At 42.6% G+C, this 24,162-nt stretch overlaps 1 protein-coding gene across 2 annotated transcripts in view; it reads left to right on the forward strand.

Moving 5' to 3' along the window:
* Positions 1 to 4,422: 4,422 nt before the first annotated feature.
* Positions 4,423 to 24,162, forward strand: part of DHX35 (DEAH-box helicase 35) — a 64,024-nt gene continuing 44,284 nt past the window's right edge. The window contains exons 1-4 of one of the 2 annotated variants that reach the window (XM_044918615.1): positions 4,423 to 4,462; positions 9,093 to 9,226; positions 13,802 to 13,894; positions 20,062 to 20,139. In XM_044918615.1, the coding sequence (XP_044774550.1) occupies positions 4,423 to 4,462; positions 9,093 to 9,226; positions 13,802 to 13,894; positions 20,062 to 20,139 (345 nt within the window). The remainder of the gene's footprint in view (positions 4,463 to 9,092; positions 9,227 to 13,801; positions 13,895 to 20,061; positions 20,140 to 24,162) is intronic. The other variant, XM_044918616.1, reaches the window with a different exon arrangement.

Below are 24,162 nucleotides of genomic sequence, written 5' to 3' on the forward strand. Positions count from 1 at the left end.
GGAAAGAATATCATTCCAGGGCATAGCTGGTCAAGATGAGGTCTGAGGACCACCTGCATCAGGGTGAGCTGGGTCCTTGTTTACAATGTCCATTATTGGCCCTGTTCCCAGGGGAGGGGAGGATGAGTAGGGCAGACTATTTGGTTCAAAAATGTTGGTTGCCCCTTCCTGGGAGAGAATTACTATTTCCTTATATGTCTAATGTCAGACTTAACCATTGCAAACTTGGCTGTAAATATTTCAGTATGTATCTGTAAAAGATCAAAACAAAAAACAACTCACTTTTAAAGACAACCACAATACCATGATCCTACCTAAACAACTTTAATAAAAATTTCCCAGTATCATCAAATAGTGTTGAAATTCAGTTGTCTTGTTTTCTCCCTGCTGATTGGTTTGTTAGAGATCCATGCAATTCCAAGGTCAACACAATCAGACTGCAGGGTCGACATTCTTTTGAAACACTTAAGGAGTCAGCTGAAGAGCTGGCCACCCCACCCCCACAGGCAGTTGGATTGGGGAATATTTATCTTTTACTAAGGGAACTTGAGGTGACTTACAAGAAAACCTAAGGTTCAAGATCATGTAAAGGAAAAGTTACATGGAAGAAGCCCAGGGGTGGAGTGGAATGAAGCCACAATGACCAGCATGCTCCCTTGGTAGTCCACACGTTTATCTTTAAGCTTCTCAGTAGGCGAGGCAGAAAGAGAAACCTGGTCAGATCCACCATTCGCATTAAATCCAGGTTCAGGAAGAATCCTTTGTTTTTTTTAAAAAAGATTTTATTTAATTATTTGACAGAGAGAGACACAGCGAGAGAGGGAACACAAGCAGGGGGAGTGGGAGAGGGAGAAGCAGGCTTCCCGCAGAGCAGGGGGAGCCCGATGCGGGGCTCAATCCCAGGACCCTGGGATCATGACCTGAGCCGAAGGCAGACGCTTAATGACAGAGCCACCCAGGCGCTCCAGGAAGAATTCTTGATGCTAAGATCAGGTAAGAATTTCTCACAAGGATCTTATAAAGATGATACTGTGGGGGCTCCTGGCTGGCTCTGTCGGAAGGACCAGTGACTTGTGGTCTTGGGTCGTGATTTTGAGCCTCACATTGGGTGTAGAGATTTAAATAAACTTAAAAAGAAATAAAGATGGTACTGTGAGGTGTTCAGACAGAAACGTCCTGATGATAAACCCTACGACAGATACTCTGAGGTGTGCCCAGACACTGAACCCACTAGGACAGTTGTTTAAAGCTATAAATGAGTTTATATTTGGACGTACTCTGTGAGCATGGACTATGTACCTTACGTTGAATATGTTCCCATAAGCATCATTATGCTAGTTTCACTGGTGCCTCACGCCCAGAAAGATGCCCCAGTTTGCCTGGCAGAGTTCCAGTGTATGCCTGCGAGGGCCTCTCTTCGGTCAGAGAAGTGTCCTGTTTGGACAATAAAGCATACTATCATCCTATCTTGAAAGCACCAGATCTGAGGCCCTCCCCAACTGCATAGATGGGCCTTGTTCCTCAGACCGACATGACAGAGACTCCCCCTGCTAGCTGAGTCTCTTTCCTGGTGGATCCCCACACCTCTGTACCCAAGTCCTTGGAGCTAAGTAACACTTTTGCTTATGCTAAATTGTGGTTTTATTGTCACAAACTAGGAGTGGTCTTAACAGACGATCTTATCCTTCCTAATTAACTATTTTTGGAAAGATTGACCTTAAATAACTACTCTAAAATTAAGACTTGTTTCTTGAGATGGCATCCAGAATTTATTTACTTCATTGCCAACAATTCTGTGAAAGTTTGAACATTTTGTTACATGGGGGTATATTTTGCAACTTCTGAATGATAATTGGTTTTTCAGAAAGATAATATTCCTCAAAATTATGTTTCATGTGTGAACTTGCTCATTTGTGTGCAAGCCAACAAACCAGACAGGTTTATAGATGTTACAGGTTTCAGAGGGCTACACCTAGACCCAGGGAGAAATCCCAGTGTCGTGCAATTTGGCCAAAGACTACCTCTTTTCAGGCTGGGGGACAGCTAGCTCTCTCTGCTCTGGCTTCATGGAGGAGACCCAAGGGCAGTTAGGATTCTTCTTAGGAAGCTAAGAGTTCTAGTGCATGAATCCAGGGATGGTGTCATGGACATCTGTTATTTCTGCTTTCTTCATTCCACTTCGGCTAATTTCACTCAGATGTCCCTCTGAGGAACTATTCTGTTTCCAACTCTTAGTCCATGTCATTCTGGTGAAGCTGACCACACCTGACTTGGGGTGAAGTTTGTGACCTATGTTTAAGTCAGTCAGTATCTCATATTCCATGGCCCTGGTGATTGGTTCAGGGATGGATATGTGGTCAGTCAGATACTTTTGCCAGGGATTTTCGTAAGGAGGCTTGATGCTAAGGATGTGATGCTTGAGCTGACATAGCCATGTGACACTCATGACAGGAGAAAGCAAAATGTTCAGAAGTGAGTCCTGATTTTTTTAAAAAAGATTTTATTTATTTGACAGGGAGAGACAGAGAGAGAGGGAGCACAAGCAGCAGGGTAGAGGGAGAGGGAGAAGCGGGCTTCCCACTGAGCAAGGAGCCCTATGTGGGGCTCGATCCCAGGACCCCGGGATCATGACCTGAGCCGAAGGCAGACGCTTAATGACTGAGCCACCCAGGTGGCCCCTGAGTCCTGATTATGTCCTATGTGTCTCAAGTCTGAACTACTCTTGGACTTTTTGAAGTATATGAGCCATTTTTTTGCATAAGAGAGAATGCATTGGGTTTTCTATCACTTATTACATAAAAGCCTTAAACTAGTACAGGATGAAAACCCCTAAATCCTATGCCTCCTAAACATGGCCAAGATGGTCGGACTGGAAATATTTCAAAGTAGAAAGGAACAATTAACTACCGTAGGCACAGAGAAACTTCTTTAACATTTCCATGAAACATAATTTTGAGGAATATTATCTTTCTGAAAAACCAATTATCATTCAGAAGTTGCAAAATATACCCCCATGTAACAAAATGTTCAAACTTTCACGGAATTGTTGGCAATGAAGTAAATAAATTCTGGATGCCATCTCAAGAAACAAGTCTTAATTTTAGAGTAGTTATTTAAGGTCAATCTTTCCAAAAATAGTTAATTAGGAAGGATAAGATCGTCTGTTAAGACCACTCCTAGTTTGTGACAATAAAACCACAACATCAGCATCTAGGTTATTACTTAGGTGTTTTCTCTAATAAAAGTATGTGAAAGCAAAACAACCCATTAGGGACAGTTAGGCTTTAGAACTTTCTGAGGCAGATTAACTAATTCTCATCTAAGAGAGCTAAGCTCTAATGGTTTTAAATGGCCTATGTGGGTGAAAAACCACTGGCTTGGGAATTAGAAAGCCTGAATTCTAGTTTCAGTTCTGATACTCAAATTAGCTCATTGAGTGTGACCAAGTCCTTTTAATCTCCATGAACCAAAGTTTTTTTCTCCCATAAAACAAAAGAATTGATCTTTGTCCTTAAGAAGCTCCCATATTAACAGTAGAGGCAGATTAACTATAGTTCAACTAAATGGTACCACAAAAGTGAGCACACAGGCTCTGAGTCTACAGAGGCGGAATGCTTAAGCCAGTGAATTTATTCTTAGAGCTGGCCCATGTAAAGATATTTTAAAGATGAATGACGATTTCTTGGCAGAGAGGTTATCATGTATTGAGCCCTATTTTTATTATTATGGAGATAAAGGAGATATTTGGAAAATGAATGTATGCATGTAAATTCTGATTTTTTCCTCCTGGTGGATTTGCTCTATTTAAGTTAAGGAGAGCTAACATTGACTGAATGCTTATTAAGTCTTACACTGTTAGGTGTTTTACATGTTATCTCATTTAACAGAACCTTTGAAGACCTCATTTTACAACTAAGATTAGATGACAGCTCAGCCTGAGGAAATGGCCAAGTTAGGATTCCAAATCACCTCTACTTACCTCAAAGCTCTTGATCTTTCCAAGAGTATGCCATTTTTTATAACGAATGCAGAATTTTCATCTCTGAAAAAACAGCACTCCCGTGACACCAATTTTCTCCCAAAGCTTGCCCTTCCGGGGGCGAACGGCCGACACCCGGCCCACGCCGTGCTCCTGGAAGGGCCACCTAGAACCCTCACACACCACACTGAAAAGCTCGGCGAACGCCGCCCTCTTTCCCCAATATGGCGGGGCCGGTCACGTGGTCAGCGCGCGGGGCCGAAGCGCTCTTGGAGACGGCCGTAGGTCACGTGGCTGGGGGGCGGTGGCGACCACGGGGGCGTGGCCGTAACTCCGCGGTAGCCTCCTGGGCCGAGGCTCCTCGCGGGCCACGCCTCCCGGCCCCTCCGGGGGCTCACGCGCAACGGAGGGGTGGAGTCTCCCTCGTGACCTTTCACCCCAGCATGGCTGCGCCCTTGGGACCGGTGAAGTTCTGGCGACCCGGTAAGGTCCTTAGAGAAACGTTGGGCAGATGCGGCGGCCTGACTTTGGTCTTGGCTCGGCAGCCGGCGCCCTGGGGCCTGCGGACCTGCTCGCAGGCCTGACCTCGGCGGGCTGGCCACCGCCGCCTCAGAGCTGGTGGGCTCTGCGGCTCAGGCGCCCACGGTGGTCCCGACAGATTCGGGCGTCCGCCCCCAGCCTGGGCAGAAACTCTCTGCGTGACCTTGCTCGAGTCTCAGCTTCCCCGGGCCTCGTTTTCCTCGCTCGTGATCTCTGCCTTGCCCAACGCTGGGGAAGCGCTGAAGCGCCCACGCGTGTCCTGTTACCGCCCTGGGGCTACGCTGGGGCCGGACGGGCGGTGCTGCTCAGGGTTTAGGAGCTCAAGCTGTGGAATCGGGTTGCCTGGGTTCGACTTTTCGGCTGTGCCCTATAGTAGCAGAGTTCCTTTGGGCAAGTCACTTAATTTTTCTGAGCCCTAGCCTCCTTACCAGTGAAATGAGTAGAGTAATAGTTATCCTGTGGGCTTGAATAACGAGTACGGCGCCTTGTCTGACTCCAGAGTAAGTGCTCATAAAAAAGGAAAGTGCCTTATTTTGTTTTAGGGTAATTCTTGCCCATCTCGAGTGTCTACCAGAAAGTGACCACCCTCTTTCGTATTGGCTGTCACCCACTTCCCTCTGTCAGGGAAACACGAATGTTAGTCACAAAATGCTTTGTTTGATGTGTTTTGTTTCTTCATTAATCAGGATTTTATTGAATGTGTACTTGCCAGATCCTGCTAGATGCCTTACTTCCTCCCCTTCCGTCAGTTTCTTGTGAAAAACAAAAGTTTCTTAACAGTTAACCAGCTTACGTTTTTCCACCACTTGCACCTCTGCAGGTCTGGGTGTGCAAAGTATATTGCAGCAAAAATGAAATGTGACGGAGAAGGTAATAGGGGGAAAACTTTTAAATGGTATTTTAAAGTTTTGCCCTGAGATGCTAACCATGCATATACTTGATGTGGGAGATAAGCCCAAGCAAGGGATATGTTAATTCTTTTTAAAAATCTGTAGTTTGTCCCTTAATGACAGTTTTATTCAGTATTTCAAATCATTAGCCAGTTATCCATCCTGAATTTTATTTGCAGCCAGAACTAAGATCTCATTAGGTGATGAGATACCCTCTATTTCACTTATTCAAGCCTTTAATAACAGGTCAAAGTGTTAAGTATAATAAAGGCGTGAATGAATTGTTGCAAATCAGAAGAGGATACTATTTTGGCTAAAGAACATGGGGTTACTCGGAGAGTTCTGTTCCATTGTTTAAATAGTTCCTTTGTTGAGGGTATACTTATTGAGTGCCTAACCTTGTGATCAGGCGGCAAATATAGATGACCAGGCTGCTGCTCTGCTCTCAAGATTTATTCTTTCTTTCTCTCTCTGTCTCATTTATGATATAAAGTTAGATATCCTTTAGAAGAGATATTATGAATGAGGCAGAAAGAAGTGGTGGTAAGGGGGATAGGTTCTACAAGTCAGACTGTAAAGCTATCCTTGACTGCCATATTTACTAGCCTGGTGACTTGGCAAAGTCACTTAAATGCTCAGAATCTCAGTGACCTTATCTGTGAATTGGACAGAACAACACCTACCCAAAGGATTGTTTTTGTTTTTTTTAAAGATTTTATTTATTTATTTGACAGAGAGACAGAGATGACAAGTAGGCAGACAGGCAGGCAGGCAGAGGGAGAGGGAGAAGCAGGCTCCCTGCTGAGCACGGAGCCGCATACGGGGCTCGATCCCAGGACGCTGAGATCATGACCAGAGCCGAAGGCAGACGCTTAACCCTACTGAGCCACCCAGGCGCCCCTACCCAAAGGATTGTTTTGAGGATTAAATGAGAATACATGTAAAGCTCTTAGTACTAGATACATATTAACTATTAGAATTACATAGAGGTATAGAAGAGAGGGAAAGATTGAATGTGTGGATAAGAAATACTTCATAAAGATAGTGATATTTTTGAGGTGAACAGTGAAGCCCAAATAAGGTTTTGTTCCTTGGAGAGGTAGGGGTATGGAGCTCTGGGTAAAGAGAGCAGCCTGACCAAGGCAAAGTGGGATGTGTGTCTCAGGAATGTCCAAAAAACCAAAGTAATTGAGTAGTGAGATGGTGTTAAGTGATAGGGTACGTTTTGGAGTGAAGCAGGAGATAATGTTATTCTGTTTCTAGTTCATTATTTAAAAAAAAAATGCTGGTCATGACCCCACTACATTCATTTCATAACCCACTAATGGGGCATCACTCAAATTGAAAAACTGAATTGAAAAAATTGAAATTAGAGGGAATGCTGGGTGGGGGTGGGGGTGCTGTTGTCAGCCTTGTTTTGTAGGTGGAGAAATGAAGGCATTTGTGGTTTGCAGGATTACAAACTTGTTACTCCCTTAAGTATAGGGAATGTTCCCCAGGGAAAGGCAACCATAGGCAGTCAGAATGGACCGTGGGATGTATGTAGAGGGGAGGCAGTCCTGGTTTGGCTGAATGAAGTCTTTTGTAAGGAGGAGACATACTCCTTATTGATTGACATTAGCTCTTGTAAAACATCTCATGACAGAATATACTGAGGTGGACTTGGCTGTAGGCTGGAGACAGGGAGGGGAGGGGTAGTAAAGAAGACACCTGGGTAGATTAAACCCTGGTGTGGGAGGAAGCAAGAGACCTTGCAGGAGCAATGCTATTGCTAAGACAGGCTGGAAAGGTTTAAAACGTGTTTTGAAAAGGAGGGAATTGGTGACAAAAACAGAGCGGATGAGGATGAACTATTCTTTGCAGCAGTTTTCTTGGGGAAGGGTTACAAGAAGTTATGTAGATGTGGCAATAATAAGGGAAGAAAGGAAAGGAGACCTGCCTCTTTGAGCACAGGCTTTGTTCCAGGTCCTGTTCTATCTTTTATCTTGTTGAAAGGAATGTCAGCATTTTGGCAAAAACAATATAGCAGTGCCCCACTTAAATGATTTTTGGCAATCTTGGACCTCTGGAACACAACTATGTTCCTAGAAATAAGTGGAAAAGGGATTAGAGATCTGTGACAATGACTCTAAACTTAGCTCTAGGGGGTCTATGGACCACGAACATTTTCTGTCCTGATACATTATATTCTGATGTATTTTTCAGGAGAGGGGTCCATAGCCTTTATTAGATTGTCAAGGGGTTTGGGACCTCCAAAAAATGTAAAAATAAATCACTGGGCTAAAGGTGCTTGTCATAAAGCCCCTGTAATTTCACATGGCATCAGACCCTGAGTTCAGAAGATCTGGGAGATGATAGTTTGGGGTAATCACTCCTATAGTGCCCCCAGCAGAAGGCTATGTGGCCTGTGTTTGAACTTCCAGGGAAGGTTTTTAAGATTCACAAAGGCATTACACCCCAGTACTCAACAGCTCTAGCTTTTGAAAATAGCTTCCTTGTGTCCTGTTGAATTCCAAACCCTGTGTCACTTATTACTCTTAGTTCTGTCCAAGGCCTACACAAACAAATTGGCGCGAAAAGTTCTGGAAGCTGATTGTAAAAATTGAACCCATGTTCCTCTTAAGGCATTTTCCTTCAAAGGCTAAAATTCATGGTACCTGAAGAGTTTTACATGATGAGATATGGCTTCCGTATTCTTCACCGTCCTGAGCACCAGTTTGTCATTGTTCTCACCAAGCCAGCATTGTGGAAAGCTGTTGTTTAATTTGCTCAGCACGGTGGTTTCTTGGAATGGTACTTCACACCCAACCACTCCAGTTCTGTGATTCAAAATGGGGGCTGCCGCCTCCCGCCTCCCGCTCCACTGGCCATGGTTGGTTGGATCAGGCTGGGCATTGGACCTAAGCTGGGGGAAGAGGAGCCTTCCCCCGCCTCCAGACCACAGACCACACACACACCGGGGACTCCCCGCCCCCCCTTGCTGAGTCTTTTACTTTCTCCTTAGCACGTATTACCACCTTCTGCACAAAACCGTGTTATGGGAGGAGGAGTGAAAGAAGCAAGTAAGCCGCACGAGGGTAGGACCTAGCATCTGGAGTGTTCCCTGTGGCATCTCTTGCATTCAGTCCTTGTTGGGGAGCGAATGGAGGGTGGGGAGTTGTGAGCCTGAGCAGCCTTGATTCCAGCTCCTACTGAGAATCCAAACTTAGGGATCGAAAGGAGCTGGTGGAGAGGCGCTGAGATGAGAGAAGGAGCAAGCCAAGGCAGCATTTGCGTCCCCGGGCCTTGCTGCCGTCCTGCAGTAGCATGTTCCTGCACCTCAGCCAGTTCCCACTGGGTTTCTGTCACTTGTAGGAGGAGTAATTAGAGTAATTAGTAGTAATATGTCGGGGCCAGACCTGAAAACATTGTCCTCTGGAATACAGTTACGAGTGGCTGGTTTGGAGCCCAGTGGGCCTCTCCTCTCTGTCCTTGATGCTGCGGTGAAGCTTTTAGGGGAGATTTTTGTATTCTCCCAGGTCCTTTCCTAGATGCTTTCCTGAAGTTAAAGTTTAGTATCTTCTAGTAGTTTGAGGTAAAATGCATTGCTTGTGTTGTATCTTCGCCTTGGAATTTGTAAAGTCTGCACATTTTTCTGTCCATTGGTTGCATCAGAGAATCTGAAAAAAGCATTTCTGTTACAGGTACAGAGGGACCAGGTGTCAGCATCTCTGAAGAGAGACAGAGTCTGGCTGAAGACTCTGCACCACCCGTTGTCTACAATCCCTACGCTGCCCTTTCTATAGAGCAGCAGAGGCAGAAGCTGCCGGTGTTCAAGGTACACTAAACAAGCCTGTGCAGTCGGTCGGCCTGAAGCCGTGCGCGGTGGCCTTAGACTGGGTCCTGAAATGAATCGTGTCTTCTTACTCTTAACGACTCTGTAGGACACAGTGAGCTTGGAGCTGCCCTTATCTGAGGGGATGAACCTCAAAATATGTGTGTGTTGCTTAACCATATAAATCTTGAAAGTCCTTAATGGTTTTTTAAGTTAGATGTTGTTACAAATTGAAAACCTGGAAGAGGGGCGCCTGGGTGGCTCAGTCATTAAGTGTCTGCCTTCGGCTCAGGTCATGATCCCAGGGTCCTGGGATCGAGCCCCGCATCGGACTCCCTGCTCTGCGGGAGGCCTGCTTCTCCCTCTCCCACTCCTCCTGCTTGTGTTCCCTCTCTTGCTGTGTCTCTGTCAAATAAATAAAATCTTAAAAAAAAAAAAAAAGAAAACCTGGAAGAGATGGAATGACATTCTTTTTCCCTCTCTTTGCTTTTCGATTATGGACAAATTCAGACATACAGAAGAGTAGAGAAAACAGCACAATGAACTGCTGTGCCTCCAACTTCAACAGATTACCAGTGTATGGCCAATGTTAGCTTTCTTTTTAAAGGCGAATTTCTTTAAACAAGACTAATTGGACATCTGAGGAGGTTTCTGTGGAAGAAGTTAACTCCCACTGACACGGTGACGGGATTTGGGTGCTTATTATGTACTGTGTGCACATCCAGCATTTGATTTTATTGGTCTCATGAAATGGACGTATGTTCATCTCACAAGAGACCAAAGCATGAACTAGAATTCAGAATACATTTGTTTATAGCCGTCATTCTCCAGTGCAGACAGACATGGTCCATGGGCTCACTTTTCTCCCTGTTGCCAAGACCACATGGGAAGGGGCACCTGGGTGGCTCAGTTGGTTAAGCGACTGCCTTCAGCTCAGGTCATGATCCTGGAGTCCCGGGATCGAGTCCCGCATTGGGCTCCCTGCTCAGCAGGGGGTCTGCTTCTCCCTCTGCCCTCTTCCCTCTCGTGCTCTCTCATTCTCTCTCTCTCAAATAAATAAATAAAATCTTTAAAAAAAAAAAAGCTGTAGCACAATATCTGTCATATAGTAGTGCTTTAATATATTTTTAGTATGCCAAATATAAAACCTTTCATCATGAAGTAATCACAACTTCTACATTATATCAGTTCAATAAATAAAATTAGATTATTTATTAAAAAAAAAAAAGACCACATGGGAAGCCAGATTGTAATCAGGAAGTGAGCTCTAGGCCAAAGGCCATTTAGATAGAGCTGAAGAATGTTTCATATAGCCCCCGATGAAGGGCGTCGTGCTCTCCCAGCCTCACGTGATGCCCCTGGAATGACCCGAGTAGGTGTGGCCACCAGCACCCGTGGCTCACTCTCTTTCTCCTGGACAATGCTGGGGGAGAGCTGCCAAGTTCTCACACTAAGGGAGTCTCTTTGTCTAGACTGTGCTAATCATTCCTCTTCTATTGATATATGCTTTCTCCAAATGGATTCGAAACAGAATCCTTCTTAACTTAGCCAAGTCACCTAGATTAGAGTGTTATGTGGCCCCAAACATTTTAGTCACTCACTGACATTTCTGGGTTTCTCCCTCAGGTGATTAACCTCATCCAATATGTGTGAATGTAAACCGGTTTGCCCCTCAGGAGATGAGATTATAGGTTCACCATTGCTGCCTCGCTGTTGAGGGACATAGTTTGAGCTCCGGTGAAGTATCAAGATTCTGGAGCTAGACTTTAGAGCTCAAACCCGAGCTTCATTGTTTTTGTGCTGTGTGACCTTGCTTCACCATCTGAGCTTCTGTGTTTTTATCTGTAATATGGGACTAATAGCACCTACCTCATTGGATTGTTATGAGGCCCAGATGAGATCATCCACATGGAGCATTTAGCAAGGTACCTGACATATTGTAAGTATTCAAGTACACAGATAATTATTATTTACCAAGTATTTAATTTTGGCCTTTCCTTGACTGTTTTTCATCATCCATCTGAACTTACAAGATACCATAAATGAAACAAATGAAAAAGTAATCAAGGTTTAACATTGATGGAAATTAAAATCGTATGGGTTATTGGTAAAAAGCAAAACAGAATTTAAGCATAGTTAGGCACTCATGAGATGTTAAAGATAAATCTAGGAGATGAAAAGGGTGAAAGGGACCCATTCACCAACCCCTCCCCCACTAAAACTAAAAGTAGCTTTAAAGACAGAAATTGAAACTAAAGGGGCAATAAATTTAAAGTTCCTCTCTTTTTCCTGCTGTCATTACAAGGCAGCCTTCTTGACCACCTCCCGTAGGCTGGCATTCTTGCTGGGGCTTGGACATTGCTATGGAAGGTCGTCCTCTCACTCCTTTACACACCGCCTCCCTGAAGCTCAGTTCCCTCCTCCGCACCAGCCCTTGGCCATTTCTCTGCTTGCGCCTGTGGGCGCTACTGTCATTTTTGCAGTCTCCAGACTGGAAATCTTGTCATGTCTCTCTCGAATGTTACACGTTGGACCTTCTTCGTGTGCAGCCCTTCCTATCTAGTATGTGAAATGTGAGTTACTGCCTTCGGTTTTCTTCTGCTCGGTCTCGTCTGGTGCAGCACTGACAGCCCAGCCAGCGCCCCAGGGACGGTGCAGACCGTAGCTCTGCTAGGGAAGCCTGGACTACCCGTCTCATAACTCATTTCGAAACCACACCTGGAGCCTTTTGTGGGCTCTTATGATGTCCCTGGAATAGAGTTTGTATTGTTTGCTTGTTTCCGTCTTCTTCCTTTTGCTTACGTTATTTCCCTTTCCTGGAATGCCTTATCTCGTTTCTGTCTGTATTCAGATTGTCTTTCTAGTTTTCCTTGACCATCCACCATCCATCCGTCTATCCATCCATCCATCCACCCACCCACCCATTGTTGGATCCACATTCATAAAATACCTGCAAAGATCCCAAACCTTTCACCTTCCCCTACCCAAAACGAAAGAAAGCACCAAGGCCAGGCAACTGACAAAAGAGTGTCTAGACTAGTCATTATAGACCACCTGCAGCAGGATCTGCTGTGGGGGCTTGAGAAATGCAGATTCCTGGGCCCCAACGTAATCCTACTGAATCAGAAACCCTGGGAATAGGGCTAGGAATCTTCATTTTTAACAAATATCCTAAGAGGGTTTCACACTAAAATGTGAGAACTATATATTTAGACCCCAAATAATGCCAGATTCAAAACCCCAAAGCAGCCAATACTTTCGTGAGGCAGTTAGGCAGCATGTTCGCTCTCCCAGTCCTCACCACGTTGTCGGTGTCCAATCAGACAGGCCAAGCAGTAGTCAGAGTGGGGGAACTCGTCAGGGTTTACTTCATTCCAGACCAGGTATTTATGGAATACCTTCATGACTTTCCAGACCAAGTGCGTCTTTCAGCACATGTGGGTACAAATATATACTAGGGGGCTAAGTAGATAGGATATTAGAATCATCTCTTCAGTTTTCTGCTCACACTGAATGGGTAAAGAAAGGCTCAGTTGAAATACAGGTGTAACCTATGGGTGCTTTATTACGAACTTGGATTTAGAGGTAGAGGTGAAAGCATATTCTTTTTGTCTTTTTTCCCCCCAGTTAATAAATGAAAGAATTTGTAACTAGATAATACATAATTTGTACAAAATGTAAAGGTCTGTCTCCTTCACATCCTTGCTCCCTGGCCACCCTCTTCTGCTCCAGGAGATAATACAATGATCGGTTTTTTGTTTTGTTTTATTTTCTGTAAAGATAGCTTGTACATAGCATGTATGTATCCTTTCTTTAAAAACACAAATAGTAGTGTATTATTTACACTGTTCTGCACCTTGAGTTCCTCCCTTAACATATCTTGTTGACCATTCCATATCAGATAGACATTTGTTCTTTTTTTAAAATTCAATTAACATACAGACATTTGACAAATAGACATTTGTTCTTTTTTTAAAATTCAATTAATTAACATATAGTGTATTACTAGTTTCAGAGGTAGAGTTCAGTGATTCATCAGTCTTATATAATACCCAGTGCTCATTACATCACATGCCCTTCTTAATGTCCATCACCCAGTTACCCCATCCACCTGCCCCCTCCCCCCCCGCAACCCTCATTTTGTTTCCAGTGGGTATTTGTTCTTTTTAACGCCTGAGTATATTCCATTATTGGAGTGTTTCATAACTGATTTAACCCTGTTGATGAACATTTAGACTGAAATTTTGGCTGTTATAAATAATACTTCAGTGAGTATGCTTGTGTATATACCTCTTTGTTCATATATATTATTAGTATGTCTGTAGTACAACTTCTTATAAGTAAAAATTTTGAATTAAAGGGTATGTATATTGTATATTTTGGTAAGTTACTGCTCTCAATTGCACTTGTTTCAGCTTATATGGACACTGACACTGCGAGATGGAAATATATTTTGATAATTCTTTGTAAGATTTACTTTCCTTTGGCAAACAGCTCATTTCATAATGTTTAAATATCTTTGTTTAGATCTTTTGAGAACATGTATGGCTCTTTACAATGTATGGTTCTATTTTTCAGCTTAGGAATCATATATTATACTTGGTAGAAAACTATCAGACAGTGGTGATTGTTGGAGAGACGGGATGTGGGAAAAGTACGCAGATCCCACAAGTGAGTATGTACTTATATGTGTCTTTGCACTTACATTTGGCCAGAAGGGTTTTGTAACTTGAGAACTCTCTTTACTATAATTTGCTTTTTAAAGATCTTCTGTCAGAGAGAAAATATTCAACCCGACTAGATATTTTTTATTCAGCTTTTGGCTCTTGTGATTGATTACCATCGAAGTAATAGTCATCTTTGATTTATTATAATTCCAAAATAATGATTGACTAGCCATACTCTGAAAGGAACAGTGGAGACTCCTTCAAAGAGGTATAATGCCTGGTTTTTGTCCTCAAGTAGTTACAGTTGAAGAGGAGTGTGAAATGAATGAATACTGCTCTAGTTGTAAATAAAAATGGACTACCAAAGAATTACATGGTGCTGTGGAAGGAGCCCGTGTTACAAGGCAAGCTGCTGTCTGGTGTGGACAGAGGTGGACAGAAGGATCAGGAAAGGCCTTGTAAAAGAAATGACATTTGAAGTAGACTTTGAACGACCAGTGGGAGCTGGCCAGGAAGATGTTCTCATCCAGGGAATATTGTGGTCAGAGATACTGGGGTGTGAGAAGTGTCTGGGACTCAGCAAGAGTGGAAAGACAGGGTGAGGTCAAAGTGTGTCTTACGAGCCTTGACTTGGAGGGTGAAGAATGATATGTAAGTGGTCAAGGATGAGAGTCATTGCAGGTTTTTCTTTCCTTTTTAATGTAGATTTTTATTGAAGTATAAAATATATATTGCAAAGTACTTATAATTGTACAGCTTGATAAACTTTCACAAGTGAATACACATGTTTACCAGTCCCCAGGTCAAGAAACGGAACAGAACATTACCAGAGCTCCAGAAGTCCTCTTCTGTCCCCTTCTGGTCTCCTGCCCTCTCTTCCTGCTTCCTGTGCAACACACAGGGGTATCTCTCATTCTGGCTTCTAACACCGTAGATTAATTCTGTTTTTGAACTTATAGAAAGAGATAATACAGCTTCTTTTGCCCAACCCAATAATGGATTTAGGCTGTGGCCTAGACATGGTATTTCTTAAAAGGTCCCCAGGTGATCTAATGTGCAGCTAGGGAAAGGTAAGCGGAAGGGAACGGACGGCAGTAGAGAAAGGACAGCAGAGCACATGGTGGCCTGGAGGGAAACGTGCAGGTGGTATCAAGACCATAGCACATTACTTGCTTCTTACAGACAGACACAGAACAGGGGCCATGTTGAATTACTGAGAGAGTATCAGAAGGCAGTAATAATCAGTACCACCGCCATCGTCATTGTCAAGCAAGTAATAAGTAAGTGCTACATGAAGTGGTCAGTTTGCACATATTAATCTGTTTAATCCTCAGTGACCGTGTGAAGCAGGTACTATCATTACCTTCCTTTTACAGTTGAAGACATTAGAGAGCAGTGATGTGGAGGAGGGAACATAGAACGGGTTGAAAGATGGGTCACATGAGGTGAGGTGGTCTGTTTGTTAAGGAATAAGTCTGTTTGGTTATTTAGTCAGCTCAACATAACTATATTATGTTACCAAAGAACCTGAAAATCTCAGTGGTTTAAGAACACAAAGGTTTATTTCTTCCTCCTACTATGTGGTCTTCTTAGGTTGACGACCCAAGATGGCTGCTCCACGTGGTCCCTGGGACCGAGGAAGATGGCCCAGCTCTTACCTGGGGCTTGGGAGTCTTGGGGTAGATGGCAGGATTAGGAGACGGCTCAAGTTTTAGAACTTATGACTGGAAGTGGCACTTCTCACATTTCATTGCACAAGGCAGGTTTCACTGCCCGGCCTGGTAGCGGTGGGGTGGCGGTGTGTGGAATCCTCCGACAGGGGTGGGTGGCAAATGTTTGGATCCGAGATACTGTACAGCACGACGATCTGGTCATTTCCCCCAGCAAGGCTTAGCTGCCAGGGAACAGAGGGGGCCTGCTGAGGAGCGAGTACAGGGAAAGAATGGCCTGGAGGCGAAAGAGCAGGGTCTGAGGATCCAGTGGCAGTGAACAAAGGTAGTTTTTTTTCAATTTTGGAAGAGTATTTAATAGGTTCACATGGTTTAAAATTCAAGAGATGCGAAAGGACATAGAAAGAGAAAGATCTCTCTTCTGCCCTATCTTCTGATGCTCATTTCCTTTATGTGGATGCAACTGATGTCATTAGTTTCTCAGAGATTTTCTTACTGCATTTACAGAGAAGTGTGTGTGTGTGTGTGTATCTCCTCTTTTTAAAACACAGATAGGTGGCATCTATACGTGCTTTAATGTACCTTGTCTTTTTTCCCACTTAATGTATCATTTTTCAGTTGCATAGATTGCACATAATTTATTTTACCAGTTCCCGGTTGATAGGCATTTAGGTTGTTTCCTAAACAACCTAATGATGATGTAATGAATCAATTTGCATATAATTTTGCACATGTATAGGTATACTTACAGAATAAATACAGTAGTCATGGAGTTGCTGGGTGAGAGGGCATATACATTTGAATTTAACTGCTTTTAAGGAACTGTGTTTTCTTACAAGCACTGTGTTTTTTGAATACATTCACATGGTACAAAATTAAAGAAGCACAAGAGAATAAATGGTGAAGAGTGAATCTCCTAAGCTTTGCTGGTGAAACTGATGACTAGGTCATTGTGATAGTTGATTATATCATTGGTCCGAATACCTGCCGCCCCTTGTATGGAAGGATCATCCTTCTTTCCTCACCACGCAGTTCTTCTCTGAGACCGTCACAACTTCTTGTGACGCTAATTTGAGTTACAGTCTAGGAAAATTGGACAGGCTGAGGAGCTGAAGGTCACGGCAAGAATGTGGAGCAACTTTTTCTCAACGCACTGTCTTGCTGGATTTATATAACGTCTTTCCTTGGAAAAGTACCGCATGTTGAAGCACCAAACACCAGTTTTGAAATTTCACAAACTATTTGTGGAATCTAGCTGATATTTTTTCCCAGAGCTCTGTCAAAACAATGGACTATGAAAACAAGCTCTTTGCTACAATTTTTATTCGTGTTGTTTTTGATGGAGTGCTTCCTTATCCCACTCCTTAATGAGAAGACCAGATTTGGTGACCCTTAAAAAGAGTGAAGATGGAATTCAGCGTGACATCCACTGCCTTTTGATAGCTTTTGTAACTATTTCTATATTTTGATAGCTATTCCTGCTTTTGCAGCATCTTTAAATTTCCATCTGTCAGCAGTCATAAGCATGCAGGAGTCTGAATCACAGGTGTATCGAGGAGACTGGCTTCATGGGCAGGTTGTTTATTATGGAAATTTTTTTTCTTTCACTTACCACTGTTACTAAGAGATTGACTACAAGTATGTGCGTTTTATTTTGGATGGTAGAATTGTGTCCTGGTTATGTGGCAGGGCTTTGGTTTGCCGAGCTTAAATCCCAGCTCTTAGATTTTTATCCAGGTCCTTGGACAAGTTCTGTGATCTCTTTGTTTGCTTATCTCTAAATTGTTGATGATGCTGTTACCTTCCTCATAGATATATTGTGAGGATTAAATGGGCTTATGCATGCAAGGTGCTCAGCACAGTTCCTGGCACTTAATAACGTAGTCCGTGAATCTTAGCTATTATTTCTTGTAGTTCTGTTTTTGCCTTTGTGTTGAATTGTGTGGTTGGTAGTGTTTTGTGTTACGTATTTAATCAAGAGAGAGAAACTTTACAGTTTTTATGGCAAAAACCTACATTATCTAAAACATGTCCCTTACAGTTGTTTTTTTAAACTATTATTTATAGCTAATTTTGGGCTAACAGAACAGTTGTAAAAATAACACAGAATTCCCTTAAACCTCTCCCACCACTTCCCCTGCTGCAGTAATCAAAAGCAGGCATCTCTCTTGGTACAGTGCAGCCGCTGGGCTACAGATCTTCCGCATCTCTTCAGTGTTCTCACTGGTGTCCTTTTCTAGTTCCAAGATCCAGGACCTCACGTTGCATTGAGTTGTTATGTCTCCCTAGTCTTCTCTAGGCTGGGGGAGTTTCCTCAGTCTGTCCTCCTCATCCTTCAGGACCTTGACATTTTTGAAGAGTGCTGGGCATTTATGTGATAGAACACCTCTCAGCTTGGATTTGTGTGATGTTTTCTCATGGTTAGAATGAACTGGTGGATTTTGGGAAAGAATACCACAGAAATGGTGTGTCCTCCTCAGTGCATCATATCACGGGGTTTGAGATGCTGATGTCTGATTGCTGGCGAGGTTAACCTTGGTTCAGGTGCCAGGCTTTGCCCCTAAAGTTACTGTCTTGCCCTTTGTTGGTAGTTGGTAAATATCTAGGGGAGATATTTTCAGACTGCAGATACTCCCCTTCCCTTCAAGCTTTTGCCTCCTAATTTTAGCATCCCTTAGCGGATCTTGTCTGCAGCACTTACTCAGGGGTTTGCTTGATGCTTTTCTCTTTCCCTTTTTCCTTCATTAAATGGAATCCTCTCTAAGGAAGAACTGTCCTTTTCCCCTCATTTATTATATACATCAGTGTGGATTCATGAATATATATTTTGTTCCATGGCTTAAAATCCAATACTGTCTTTTTTAGTTTGTTACTTTGATCATTAGGAGCTCCTTTAGTTAGGCCCTATGTCCTTTCCTAAAGCCTTTTTTTTTTTTTTTTTTTTTAACCTTTCTTTACTTTCTAGTACTACAGGACATTTCAGGCTTGTCTTATATTTTCCCTGACTAGCCCTGGGGTCAAACACTTCTCCAAGGAGCCCTGGTTCCTTTATTGGAGAATGGTGTTTAGAAATCAAGAATTGGGTGCTAGGGTGCTCGTTGCCACTGAGGTGTCATTGCTATAAGTCTCAGTGGGCAGATTTAGGAAATATATATGTGACTACTAATCCCCACACATAAAAACATCTGTATATCTGTATCAGTCTGTGTATGTATTAAAAACCATGAATTTATGCTGATACTTCTGATTGTAATCCAACACCATAGGGCTCATTTTAGCCTTTCCTTATTTGTAAATTTCTCCTATAGTGAGAAACTCAGTCCTCATTATTTACAATACGTTAACTTATTTGTTGGATTCTAATATAAACATAAAGTAGTTTTAGAATTACTAACCCATACCCCCATTTGGTTATTTACCCACATTTACTGACTAGATCACGGTTCTCTCTCATTGGCTTTTATAGCATCTAGTCCAGACCTTGTTTTCCAGTTACTTAGGTTATGTCTTCCCCATCCCCTTGGGTGTGATCCTGTAATTCATTTGTGCTACAGAAAGGGCCATTTGTTAGTGTTTGTATTTCCTCCTGGTTTCCCATCATGTACATCTTGGTTGGTTTTGTTTATGTTTTGGGCACTTGAAGAGCATGTGAAACATGCCTGGCTCTGAATCAGAGCTCCCCAGAAACATCTACTCGGAGCATTGTCATTCCCTCTTCATCCCCTGCTGTCCTGTTTCCATTTTTCCTCCTTTCCTCCCGATCCTCCGTAGATAACCATTCTCTTTAGTTTCTTCCCTTGTTTCTTTTGAACAAGTGAGTAGATACATGTAGTAGCATTTTTAATTTTTTTCCTACTGTAAAATATATATTCATTGTGAAGCAATTTAGACATTATAAAAATATGTAACTGATAACAGCTGTTACCACTTTGGATTTTAAAAGTGTATACGATCAAATGCATACATAACAAATGAATATACATAGCAAATAAATACATAAATAAATCAGATAAATACATACTGTCAAATTTTGTGTGTTCTGATATAATGGCATATATACACATGTACAAAATCTAGTTATTTTTATTTAATCTGACTAAAATGTTCTGTGTGGTTGATATTTACATTGAGATGTCTCTCTGTGTACTTTAAAATTCTTTGTCCTGTAGATTTAGCACTGTTCCGTGTGGCCCATGGATAGTAGTTTATTCCTTCAGGCAGCTCTGGTACTTGGAAATTTGTAAGACTGGGGAGTCAGAATGTTGAACTTGGGCCTTGGTTCTTCTGATTATCAGCTCTGGTGTGAATGTAAGCAAGTTACTTAACATTGCCAAGCCTCAGATCCCTCATTTGCAAAATAATTTCCAAAATGTCTGCTGGGATAAGAACCATCTGTTACTAACTTTCTCAGTGATTTTAACACAATACAGGGTTATCTTGGGAGAAATTGTTTCTGGAGAAGTGGTGTCAGATGCATACTTCGGTGTGGTTTTATTTGCAGTACCTTGCAGAAGCGGGCTGGACTGCCGAAGGAAGAGTGGTGGGAGTGACCCAGCCTCGAAGAGTGGCTGCTGTTACAGTAAGTTTCTTTTCCATGTTGTACAAACTCCCATCTGTGTCTTCTGTCTCAGTGACTGTTTTTTTCTTGTTTCCTTAAGGCCCCAAATGAATATGGTGTGGCTCCTTGAGTGTTTAGTTCTTCAGCTGAAAAAGAACTACGACCTGCTTATTTTTGTAAAATTGATACTTGTACATTACAATTTTTTTTTTTTTAAGATTTATTTATTTATTTGACAAAGAGAGACACAGCGAGAGAAGGAAGTGGGGGTGGGAGAGGGAAAAACAGGCTTCCCGCTGAGCAGGGAGCCCGATGGGGGGCTTGATCCCAGGACCCCGGGATCATGACCTGAGCTGAAGGCAGACGCTTAACGACTGAGCCACCCAGGTGCCCCACAAATTTTTAAGTAGTAATAAAGTACAGTGGAAGTCAGAACAAACGAAAAATAATTAAAATAAATAAAAATGTCACCACCCAGCAAAAACCTTGTGAACATTTGTGAACATCATTCCAAGCTTTGCTCTTATGTTTACATGAAGATGAGTGGTGCCTTGAATGCATAGAAGTAATTCTACAAAAATGGGATGCCAGCTATACATTTGCTTTTGTTGAATTTCACAAAAGGGGAAACTGAAGTGAAATAGGAGTAGTTACTTAACTTTGGAGAAATATTTGTTCACCACATGAGAATGTATGGAGGCTTGAAAACTAAGAAACAAGATTACAGAAAGCTTTAACATCACGTGTTTTTGAAACCGTTGCAGGTAGTTTCCTGTTAGAAAAGAGCAAAGGCCCACTTACTCTTTCTGCATTTTCTCCCTCTGTTTGTTATAGATGCAGTGCTATGACTTTCATTTCAAGTGTATACATACATGTTCTTTTCTGTAATCATAACTTCCACCGCTGATTAACTTTAATTCTAGTTTAAATAGATCCAGTGTTCATCACTAATTCTCTACCATGGTTTTGCTAATCTTGAATGGCTCATTTTGACTTATTTCTAGATTGACTGAATTGTATATGCCTGAGAATGTTTGGTTGTAGTCTTTGTTATGAAACTCTTGCTTCGCCTTCTCTTTCCCTGGGAACTGTGCAGACATTGCTCACTGCCCTTTGGCATGGAGGATCACTGTGCAGAAGTCTGAGTTCCAGTGGGCTCTCTTCCCTCTTCCTTCCTGGCTCACTTCCTGCTTGGATGCTTGTAAGCTTGTTTTGTGCCAGGACGTATCTCGATGCTGGTTTTTCTGTCTCATTGTTTCTTAAATATGGAAGAACTTTTGAGTCTTCAGGTTCATATCTCAGGTTTTCTTCTGTTCTATCTTGGCATGTATATTCTTTTTTCTAAGGGCATCAATTAAGTGTGTATTAGATCTCCTTTGTCTCTTTTTAGTATTTATCACCATCTTTGGAATCATCTGCTCTTTTCCAGTTTCTTTTGTAAGATGTCTCCAAGCCTGTCCACAATGTTCGTGATTGTTTTTAGTCAAATGTATTCTATTTTGGCTCCTTTATATCTCTACCTAGGTCTCATAATCACTTCTTTGAATGTTTTTTTTTTTCTTTAAAAGGGAAGTGAATAGGGGCGCCTGGGTGGCTCAGTTGGTTAAGCGACTGCCTTCGGCTCAGGTCGTGATCCTGGAGTCCCGGGATCGAGTCCCGCATCGGGCTCCCTGCTCGGCAGGGAGTCTGCTTCTCCCTCTGACCCTCCCCCCTCTCATGTGCTTGCTCTCTCTCATTCTCTCTCTCTCAAATAAATAAATAAAATCTTTTAAAAAAAATAAAAAAATAAAAGGGAAGTGAATATCTAGAATGGGAGGAGATAATTAAAATACATTACAGATTGAAAAGCTGATAATATTACAAACATTTAAAAAATGCAGAAAAATAATGTAACATTTTTATTAACTGTCTGACACATTGCCTTTTTTTTTTTTTTTTTGAAAGAGAGAGTGCGTGAGCGGGGCTGGGGGAGACAGAGAGAGAATCTTAAACAGGCTCCATGCTCAGTGCAGAGCCCAGTGCAGGGCTCAATCTCACGACCCTGAAATCATGACCTGAGCCTAAACCAAGAGTCAGATGTTTAACCTACTGAGTCACCCAGACGCACCCCCTGCCTGATACATTTCTGTAAATCTTTTTTTCCTGCAGTTGTTGGTTATATTCCCATGGGTCACCTCTTCACATGAGAATGATTTTCTCTTCTTTTCTTATGGAGGGAGTAGAGTAATATTTTAGTGTTTCCCTAGCATAGTTGATTCAGATTTGCTTTTTATTATTGCCACTGTGGAAAAGTTTCTCTAACTTTATAACTGTTGTTTGTAGCATTGTATAAATATGGGGATTGTTCTCAAATTTAAGAAAAGTCTCTCAGGTGTCCGTCATATCCAAGCTGTGAGATTTGGGGGACCTCTACAGACTGGCTTCTGACATGTCCATTTCAGACCTTGTTTCTCCTTGACTCTCCTTTGACTTTGTCTTTCTGCCTTAAGCTGTTTTTAGCTCAAACTTAGGGTTTCTTTGAAACTGGATTCCTTTAGCTGAATTCTACTTGTTTCTTTGAACAATACTTTTTAAAGATTTTATTTATTTATTTGAGAGAGAGAATGAGAGAGCACATGAGAGGGGTTAGGGTCAGAGGGAGAAGCAGACTCCCTGCTGAGCAGGGAGCCCGATGTGGGACTCGATCCAGGGACTCCAGGATCATGACCTGAGCCGAAGGCAGTCGCTTAACCAACTGAGCCACCCAGGCGCCCTCTTTGAACAATACTTTTTTTTTTTTTTTTTAAGATTTTATTTATTTATTTGATAGAGAGAGACACAGCGAGAGAGAGAACACAAGCAGGGGGAGTGTCAGAGGTAGAGGGAGAAGCAGGCTTCCCGCTGAGCGGGGAGCCCGATGCGGGGCTCGATCCCAGGACCCTGGGATCATGACCTGAGCCGAAGGCAGACGCTTAACAACTGAGCCACCCAGGCGCCCCTGAACAATACTTTTGAAGTTTCTTTTTAAACTGCTTTTTTGCTTCTGTTCCTGTCTCTTTCCTTCTTGGTCGGCTTTACTGCAGTGGGCTGGTGTTAGGACTTTGATGATAATTACCCGTCTTTGAGTTGGACCACTAATGGCTGCAGAGTTGTGAGGTTGTGCTGGTCTGGTTAGTGCATGGCCTCCCACCAAATCTCTTATCCTCCTCTGCTGGGGCAGGATGAAGATGAGGATGAGGATCTGGAGGTGCACTCCTTAGTGATTGCAGAGGTCTGTAATAGCTCATGATAAAATTTGGTGGGCTCTCTGATTTAGGACTTGGTACTTGCTGCCTGCCTGCTGCCTCTCCTTCAGTTCTCTCTCCCTCGTGATTGTTTGCTAGCAAAATAGGTCTCTATGGAAACATTTCCTGTGTCTTCTGGGCCTGAACACATGGCTGCTTCTTGTCTTCCTAAAGTAAGCATTGTCCGCCCTGCCTGTTAGGGTGGTGACATTAAGAGAGCGGTAGTGTGCTGGGACTGTGAGGAGGCCGGAGCCTCTCTTCTAGAGTCACACCTCATGGTATTCGGCAGCTGTGCTTCCTCGTTTGTTTGGGCTTATAGCTGTTTCCTTCTTTCATTGAAGATGTAGGGTTTGGTTGACAATGTTTTTTATTTCTTTTGTTGTTCTAAATTAGCTCTCAGAGGAGATGGGGGGTGCCTTTATTTTGTCGTCTTACCTGGATAAGAAATTAATTCTGTTGCCTTGAGTTACTTTTGCTCAGTATTGAGTTTTCATTATTGTGTTATCCTTTTCCCCAGAGTTCACTTTCTAATTGTCTTCAAGGTAGAAGTTACTGATAGACATTTTCTGAGTCTTGTGAGTGTAAGTATAGAGATAACAGTTGGGAAACCACACTGCAGTGTTTAGACTTAACCTTTTATGTCACCGAAAGATAAGTCAGTTACTTAGAAATTAGAGCAATTTTTCCTGTTTGTAGTTGGGAGTCTTAGCTCTTAATCATTTTGCATTTAGCTCCAAATGTGTAGCTATGGATAATTCCATGAAACTCCATGCCTTCTCTT

This window comes from Neomonachus schauinslandi, chromosome 10 (genome assembly GCF_002201575.2).
Source record: "Neomonachus schauinslandi chromosome 10, ASM220157v2, whole genome shotgun sequence".
NCBI lineage: Eukaryota > Metazoa > Chordata > Mammalia > Carnivora > Phocidae > Neomonachus > Neomonachus schauinslandi.